General features: G+C 41.9%; 1 protein-coding gene and 2 long non-coding RNA genes across 5 annotated transcripts in view; 2 read left to right on the top strand and 1 right to left on the bottom strand.

The window, feature by feature from the left end:
• Positions 1 to 804, top strand: part of hm13 (histocompatibility (minor) 13) — a 16,142-nt gene extending 15,338 nt beyond the window's left edge. For all 3 annotated transcript variants that reach the window (XM_061033231.1, XM_061033232.1, XM_061033233.1), the window contains one exon: positions 116 to 804. In XM_061033231.1, coding sequence (XP_060889214.1) covers positions 116 to 188 — 73 coding nt within the window. In that variant the 3' untranslated portion in view covers positions 189 to 804. The remainder of the gene's footprint in view (positions 1 to 115) is intronic.
• LOC132960631 (uncharacterized) overlaps positions 1 to 2,227 on the top strand; it is a 39,523-nt gene extending 37,296 nt beyond the window's left edge. Inside the window, exon 2 of the long non-coding RNA XR_009667415.1 lies at positions 1,713 to 2,227. This is a non-coding gene — a long non-coding RNA (uncharacterized LOC132960631). The remainder of the gene's footprint in view (positions 1 to 1,712) is intronic.
• LOC132960630 (uncharacterized) lies at positions 749 to 1,653 on the bottom strand. Its single transcript, XR_009667414.1, has 2 exons — positions 1,177 to 1,653; positions 749 to 1,048 (listed from the first exon to the last, which is right to left on the bottom strand). It is a non-coding gene; the product is annotated as an uncharacterized LOC132960630 (long non-coding RNA).
• Positions 2,228 to 10,000: the final 7,773 nt, after the last annotated feature.

Raw genomic sequence — 10,000 nt, 5'->3', positions numbered from 1 at the left:
TGAAACGTGCGGTAACATCGGGCGAGCGAGAGGGATCCACTTTAAGTTTTACAGTGACTCGTGATGTCATCAAGATCTGCTGATTCACTTCCTGTTTCTTTCTCTTCATCTGCAGGTACGAGGAGACTCCGCCCGAGGAGGAGGGGTCTAAAGAGGAATCATCAGAATCAGAGAAAAAGGACCAATAGCATCTGTCGCTGCCCCCCCCCCCCCCCCCCCCCCCTTCAAACACTTCTCATCCAGCCTGCTGCCACCACATTTCACTGAAGCCCCGCCCTCTCCCGCCTCTCCAGCTTCCTGTTTGTCGCTGGGGGAAGCGGGGCTCATGTAGCCAAAACGTGTTTGTCTCCAATCGCCATGGAAACGGCCGCTGGTCTCCATGGTAACGGCTGCTGTGGTGGTGTTTCTGATTTAAAGATTGTTTCGATGCAGACTCTGTGCCGGCCACGATCCCTCTCTCCGTCTCCAAACTGCTCGCACACACAAACGGTTCACGTCGTTTCAGTCTGAAAAACAAACGCCACGTCTGATCGTCTCGTGTGTTCGCAGCTCGCCGACTCAGATTGACCAGGAAACCGTGTTGAGTCTTTAAAGAGTTAAATAAGCGCTTCTTTCTGCTTTTTATTTCTGAACTAAGGACCACGACGATTCTCTTCATTTAAACCCCGCCCCCCGCCTCGTGGTTTTCTGTCTCTTATTTGGCGCCGACTCGCTCGCTCACTCTGCCTTCTGCTTTCTCACATCAGCAGTTTTTGTTTGTTTTTTCTTCAGTTTTATTTTTGTCCAGAACTTTAAGATGGAAAACCAGATCATTGTTCATCCGTCGGAGCGGTTCTGTGTTCACCTGTCTGACGTCATGTGACTGCACGAGGGAAACACACCTGATATACAATCACTACTGTTTTACCTGAAAGGTGACACAGGTGTGTTTTAGAGCAGGGAGTCTTAGTGGATAATCAAAGTAAAAAGAAAAACAAAGGGACCACATGTTCAGCTCCTCTCTCTCAGTCCTGGTTCTGATCAACAAACAGGACAGGTGAGAGTTCACCTGATCAACAAACAGGACAGGTGAGAGTTCACCTGATCAACAAACAGGACAGGTGAGAGTTCACCTGATCAACAAACAGGACAGGTGAGAGTTCACCTGATCAACAAAAAGGACAGGTGAGAGTTCACCTGTCCGGGTTGTCTACACCTCGGCACTTTGTTTCAGTCTTAATCTTCTGGCCTGTGAGAGGAGTAAAGGGAGAATATTTAGAGTCTTCGTTCTCAGATCTTATTGGTTGAAGGTCAGCAAGGGGCGGGGCCATGTGGTCTCCTCATCCAATAAAGTGTGAGAAGGAGCCGAGGAGAAGGCGTCCTCTGACGGATCCGATCTGAGGTTTCTGACTCTGATAAACCAGACGACAGACCAAAGAGTCAAAGCTTCAGATTAAAGATGATAAAAATCAAGAACTTACATCAACAAATATTTAACAAAGTACTGATCCACTTTTAGTTTTTACCTTTTCTTTAAAAAAGCCTTAATCGAGACAAAGATCCATTCAGACACTTTAAAGGTCACATATCCTCCTCCTCTTCAACCAGGGGTTAGGGTTAGAGCTCCTCCAAACACTCTGATCCTGTATTTGATCATGTCTATAAACCCCTCTATTTCAGCCCTGCTCAGAACAGGCTGTTTCTGTGTCTGTACCTTTAAATATGTAAATGAGCTGTGACCACACCCCCTCTCTGGAAGGGCTCGGGTGTCTTGGGCATTTCAGACATTTTCTTCACTTCTTTGAGATTAGGATAAAATTATTTGAATTAATTTCTGTTGGATTTGAAGTCTTGCCTGTTGAGTGTTCACATAGGTGTGGATCATCTCCCTGCAGAAAAGATCTTTGAGTTTTTGGATGTTTGAAAAGGAAAACGCGGCTCTGACTGGACGTATTCAGCCTCATGTTGTTTCCTGGATTTCATCGATGTTGATGCTTTAATGAATGATGCACAGTTTTGTATTTTGATGTAAAAAAAAATAAAAAAAAATAGAAATACCATTCTCATATTCAGCTCAGTGACGTTCAGCAGCCCCTCATCATTTTAAATAGAAACGTACCTGACATGTTTTTTAGTTTTCTTTCTCTCTGGTTGCGTACGTTCAGGAGGTCGCCTCGCGGCCGGGACTGTATCTATTTTATTTGCAATAAACTTTTTGGTGTTTTGATCACCGTATAGAGAAGCATAACTCTGAGTCCGACTGGTTCTTTGTTGTACACTTGTTGTTTCATTAATTTTATAAATCTGTGGATATGTGTATTTCTTTAAAGCACATAATAATTGTAATAAGCCTTCTACTCACAGCAGAGAACGTAGCATTTGTCATATTGTGGACCAGTTTTTGGACCTCAGGGGTTTTTGAAGATCAGTTTCTTACAGCAGCAGGAAGCTTTTAGAAAACTTACTGATTTGTTTGTACTGAAGGCAGTGTTTAGAGAACAATAGTGGATCTAGAATAGAGCCCTGAGGTGCTCCATGTCTAAAACAAATAGCCTACATTGACAAATATATAACGTTACACTGATTTCCCTTTAATTACATTTTCATTTTGGTTTAAAAAAAATCAATCAGATTACAAATCCAAGAATTCCAAGAGTCTGTAGGGACTTAGGTTGGGAAACAGAGGGTCGCCGGTTCCTGTCTCGGTACAGACCACAGAATGGAAGTAAGTCTGGTAGCTGGAGAGGTGCCAGGTCACTTACTGAATACTGACCAGACGTCAACCTGCAGTGTTGAAAAACAAAGCCGATGTGGAAGTGAAAAATCCTGCAGTTCCTTGAGTGTCCACTAGAGGCTGGCTGCAGAAGCACAGGAAGTCACATACACACCCATTCTAAAAAGTCTGTTTTTACAGCAGAGATTAACATGTTTACAGTCTGGTTCAAAAAACCAAATAGGTGTGATTAGCTCATGTCTCGATGGACACACACTGTACGGGGGGTGAATGTTTTGATGACTCATCAGTTTTGATTTGATGAAGGATAAGAGTTATTCACAATAAGGCGTGGAGCTGACCTGATTGACAGGTGGGCGCGGTGTAACGGTTTGTCAGGAGGTTTAAAACCCGCCTCAGCTCCAGCTCTCAGCCTGTCGTTAGGTTGACTGAAAGTTAGACTGAGACAGCGGGTGCGTTGGAATCGTCCGTCCTCTCTCCTTTCACTCTCCACTTTACCTTTAACCCTGGAAGCATTTAAGTGGCGGCCATGATAAGAGTCGTTTGAATTCTCTAAAAGTTAAGGAAAGGTGGGTCAATGCTTCCTTTATAACCTCCTTTAGGATACACTGGACCATCCTTTACCAAAGGAGATGAGATATGACGCCCCACAATTCCTTGCGGCCGCAACATTTAAAGCGAGTCGCGCATCCGACCGTTCAGGAACATTAACGATGATCGTAAAGTGACACAGATCATGAAAGAGATAAAAAGATAAGAGACATTTTTATCAGATGATGTTTTATTCAACATATTTCATTCACTTAAGAATGTTTTGTGCAGTTGTACATTTGTATGTTTAAAACATTATGTGTAGGTTATATCTTACTAATTTCATCCAGTCATATTTATGTTGATGTTGATTTCTGAGTGGACAGGAAGCTGATGGTTTCACTTTTCTTACTTGTAGTCTGGTAGTCTATATTTCTTTTATTTCAATCCCAACCTCGTGGTGATCAGGATTATTTCACCGGTAAGAAGGCACAGGGGAAAGTTTTTTAGATCTTTTTGTAGTCCATTATCTGAACATTGTAGTTTCAACACGGCGGACCGTCGTCATTAACCTCCGCCGGCCCGTCACATTTAATGACGTGGCCTAGTGGAAAATGTGGTCGGATTGTCAGAGAACGAGATCGCCTTTCCCTAAGTCCTTTATGAATTCTCCTAACATCTTTCCTTGACCTCATGACGTTTTCCCCGGGTTAAGGTAAAGTGGATAGTGAAAGGAGATAGGAGGGACAATTCCAACGCACCCAGCATTTCCAGCATGGAGACCGCCATCGATGGGACTCCAGCGCCCCCTGCAGGAACAGACGGGGGACGCCACTCAGGCTTCAAACATTCATATTTACTGTTTGGCACTTATTGGCGAGTATTTAAATAAAATCATATTGACTCTGAGTGAGTGAGATTCAAACAAAACCCTCTTAGCTTCTCTTTATAATGTGATATTACCTTTCCTATATTCTTACACCATCAATCACACTGTTTATTTAGGTGCAAAATAAAGTTTTTCTTGTCCTACTTCTTTTTTGATAATTTGACATGAGACTTTTATTTACTAGTAGCTGATTCATTATCATTATTTTTTCTTAAATGCACTTAATGATTTATAATCTATTCATTTGAGCTGAAAATGTAAATAATAAAAAAAAAGGTTCTCTAGAACTGATTCTTTTATTTTGAAAGATCATCCCCGGATGTATTATGGTGCTTTCTGCTGTCTGCGCATGCGTGACAAAACAGTCTTGAGACTCCTCTTCACATAGCTGTTAGCTCCGCTAGCTTCTCTCAGTCTGTGTTTTGGTTTTATTAGAGATGGGAGAGGCCGATGTGACGCTGAATCAGACCGACGAGAAGCCTCCGGACTCCGGCCTGGTTACCGGGGAGGACTCGGTGGTGTGGAGCCACGAGGTGGAGGTGTGTCTGTTTCACGCGATGATCGGACACAAACCCGTCGGTAAGAAACAGCGAGCTAACACTGTTAGCCTGTTAGCATCCGGGGCCGTCGACCAGTTGTTTCTCAAACTGGGGATCATGGTCAGTTCTAAGTCCTCAAAGTTCCTCTGCAGGGTCCCAAATAATACTGACTGAAAGTTAAATTCTTTTTAATGTGTTTAACTCATCACAGACTCTTTAATGTGTGGCTTTAAATATCTTACCAGCTGCTGTTTTACGTCATTTACGTCAGTTTTTGGAAGGAGACTTGTGATTAAACTTGTTAATAACAGAAACAGGTGAGTTGTTTTGCAGATTAAAGGGGCAGTCTGTACAAATCTCCTGTGCAGTTTGTAAACACAACATTAAAATTAGGCCCCTCCTCCTGGGCTCATTGCTACCAGAAGCCACGCCCACTGCAGGACTTAATAAGTATATGAAGGAAAAGGCAATCTTTAAGCACGTTAGCACAAGCTAACGGCCGGTGTTTGTCACCTTCCTGTCCAACAGGAAGTAGATCAACTTCACGTCCACGGATAAAAGACAACACAAGGTTCACCCTCGTTTTAGAACGAGCTTTATCCACTTGGCGTTTCACCTCATTGTGGCTTTTTTTTAAACTAGTAGTTTGCACTGATTGGTCTAAAATGCAGTTTGTGAATAAATGTGAGATCCTCTCTGTGTGACAAAAACACCTGGAAGTCTACAGGACTGACGTACTATTTCCCACAATGCAAAGCGACAGGTCAGAGGCCAAGGTGACGGACAGCCACGTCCACCGGAGGATGCAGTACATACTACATATCGATAGTATGCAGTAAAAATAGAATCTGCCTGTGATTCTGTTTTCTCTTTTTTAACTGCTACGTCCACGTCCGTCATATCCACTCCTAAACTCACCTGCTGCGCTGTCATTGGCTGGAGGAAACACACAAACGTCCCGAGTCGACCGTCACAAATCAGAACAGTAAAATCCAGTCAGAGGACAGAGTCTCTGCAGACACAGTCACACATGTACGGAGGCCCAGAAGGGACAATGGAGCAGCTTCACTTTAGGAGAAGTCTGTCTTTTATTTTGAAGGAATGAAATAGTAAGTCCATCTTTAAAGAGGAAGAGGATTCTTCTTTAATATAAAACTGTATTATTATTTTTTTGAAAGGTGTGTGTAGAGTTTTGTTTTTAATCGTGTGTGTGTGTGTGTGTGTTAGGAGTGAACCGTCACTTCCACATGATCTGCATCAGAGATAAATTCAGTCAGAACATCGGCCGACAGGTTTCGTCCTCCGTCATCTGGGATCACCTGGGAACCATGTACGACATGCAGGCTCTGGTGAGGACACACACTGAGACACACACACTGAGACACACACACACTGAGACACACACACACTGAGACACACACACTGAGACACACACACACTGAGACACACACACTGAGATACACTGAGACACACACACTGAGACACACACAGAGACACACACACTGAGATACACTGAGACACACACACTGAGATACACTGAGATACACTGAGACACACACAGAGACACACACACACTGAGATACACTGAGACACACACACACTGAGACACACACACACTGAGATACACTGAGACACACACACACTGAGACACACACACACTGAGACACACTGAGACACACACACACTGAGACACACACACACTGAGATACACTGAGACACACACACTGAGATACACAGAGACACACACACACTGAGATACACTGAGACACACACACACTGAGACACACACACACTGAGATACACTGAGACACACACACACTGAGACACACACACACTGAGATACACTGAGACACACACACACTGAGATACACTGAGACACACACACACTGAGACACACACACTGAGATACACTGAGACACACACACTGAGATACACTGAGATATGTACACACACACTGAGATACACACACTGACATATATATACACACACACTGAGATACACACACTGAGATACACTGAGACACACACACACTGAGATACACTGAGATATGTACACACACACTGAGATACACACACTGACATATATATACACACACACTGAGATACACACACTGAGATACACACACTGACATATATACACACACACACACTGAGATATGTACACACACAGTGAGATATACACACTGACATATATACACACACACTGAGATATGTACACACTGACATATATACACACACACTGAGATATGTACACACTGACATATATACACACACTGAGATATGTACACACACACTGAGATATACACACACACACTGAGATATACACACACACTGAGATATATACACACAGAGATATATACACACACACTGAGATATATACACACACACACACTGAGATATACACACACACTGAGATATATACACACACAGATATACACACACACTGAGATATACACACACACACACACGCACATATATATGTACACACACACACTGAGATATACACACACACACACACAGAGATATACACACACACACACACACTGAGATATATACACACACACTGAGATACACACACACTGAGATATACACACACACACACACTGAGATATACACACACACGCACGCTGAGATATACACACACACACTGAGATATATACACACACACTGAGATATATACACACACACACACACAGATATACACACACACACTGAGATATACACACACACTGAGATATATACACACACACTGAGATATATACACACACACTGAGATATATACACACACACTGAGATATATACACACACACTGAGATATATACACACACACTGAGATATATACACACACACTGAGATATATACACACACACACTGAGATATATACACACACACACTGAGATATACACACACACACTGAGATATATACACACACACTGAGATATATACACACACACACTGAGATATACACACACACTGAGATATATACACACACACTGAGATATACACACACACTGAGATATATACACACACACTGAGATATACACACACACTGACATATACACACAAACACTGAGATATATACACACACACACACTGAGATATATACACACACACTGAGATATATACACACACACTGAGATATACACACACACACTGAGATATATACACACACACACTGAGATATATACACACACACTGAGATATATACACACACACACTGAGATATACACACACACACACTGAGATATATACACACACACTGAGATATATACACACACACTGAGATATATACACACACACACTGAGATATATACACACACACTGAGATATACACACACACACTGAGATATATACACACACACACACTGAGATATATACACACACACTGAGATATATACACACACACTGAGATATATACACACACACACTGAGATATACACACACACACACACACTGAGATATATACACACACACTGAGATACACACACACACACACATACTGAGATATATACACACACACACACTGAGATATATACACACACACTGAGATATATACACACACACACTGAGATATACACACACACACACTGAGATATACACACACACTGAGATATATACACAAACACTGAGATATATACACACACACACTGAGATATATACACACACACACACTGAGATATATACACACACACTGAGATATATACACACACACACACTGAGATATATACACACACACTGAGATATACACACACACTGAGATATATACACACACACTGAGATATACACACACACACTGAGATATATACACACACACACTGAGATATATACACACACACACTGAGATATATACACACACACTGAGATATATACACACACACACACACACACTGAGATATATACACACACACACTGAGATATATACACACACACTGAGATATACACACACACACTGAGATACACACACACACACTGAGATATATACACACTGAGATATATACACACACACACTGAGACACACACACACTGAGATATATACACACACTGAGATACACACACACACACACACTGAGATATACACACACACTGAGATACACACACACACTGAGATATATACACACACTGAGATATATATACACACACACACACACACACACTGAGATATACACACACACACACACACACACACACTGAGATATATATACACACACACACACACACACACACTAAGATATACACACACACACACACACACACACACTGAGATATATACACACACACACATACTGAGATACACACACACGCTGAGATACACACACACACACACTGAGATGCACACACACACACTGAGATATATACACACACTGAGATATACTCACACACACACACACACACTGAGATATATACACACACACACACATACTGAGATACACACACGCTGAGATACACACACACACTGAGATGCACACACACACTGAGATACACACACGCTGAGATACACACACACACACACACTGAGATGCACACACACACACTGAGATACACACACACACGTTGAGATACACACACACTGAGATATACACGCACACACACTGAGATACACACGCTGAGATACACACACACACTGAGATATATACACACACTGAGATACACACACACTGAGATATACACACACTGTGATACACACACACTGAGATACACACACACTGAGATACACACACACTGAGATACACACACACTGAGATACACACACACTGAGATATATACACACACTGAGATATATACACACACTGAGATATACACACACTGAGATATATACACACACACACTGAGATATATACACACACTGAGATATACACACACTGAGATAGATACACACACACTGAGATATATACACACACTGAGATATACACACACTGAGATAGATACACACACACTGAGATATATACACACACACACTGAGATATATACACACACTGAGATATACACACACTGAGATATATACACACACACTGAGATATATACACACACTGAGATATATACACACGCACACACACACTGAGATATATACACACACTGAGATATACACACACACACTGAGATATATACACACACACTGAGATATATACACACACACTGAGATATATACACACACACACTGAGATATATACACACACACTGAGATATATATACACACACACTGAGATATACACACACTGAGATATACACACACACACACTGAGATACACACACACACACACACTGAGATATACACACACACTGAGATACACACACACACACACTGAGATATATACACACACTGAGATACACA

This window comes from Labrus mixtus, unplaced genomic scaffold (genome assembly GCF_963584025.1).
Source record: "Labrus mixtus unplaced genomic scaffold, fLabMix1.1 SCAFFOLD_90, whole genome shotgun sequence".
Taxonomy (NCBI): Eukaryota; Metazoa; Chordata; class Actinopteri; order Labriformes; family Labridae; genus Labrus; species Labrus mixtus.
The sequence above is the reverse complement of the archived record's forward strand: the minus strand, read 5'-3'. Positions and strand labels throughout refer to the sequence as shown.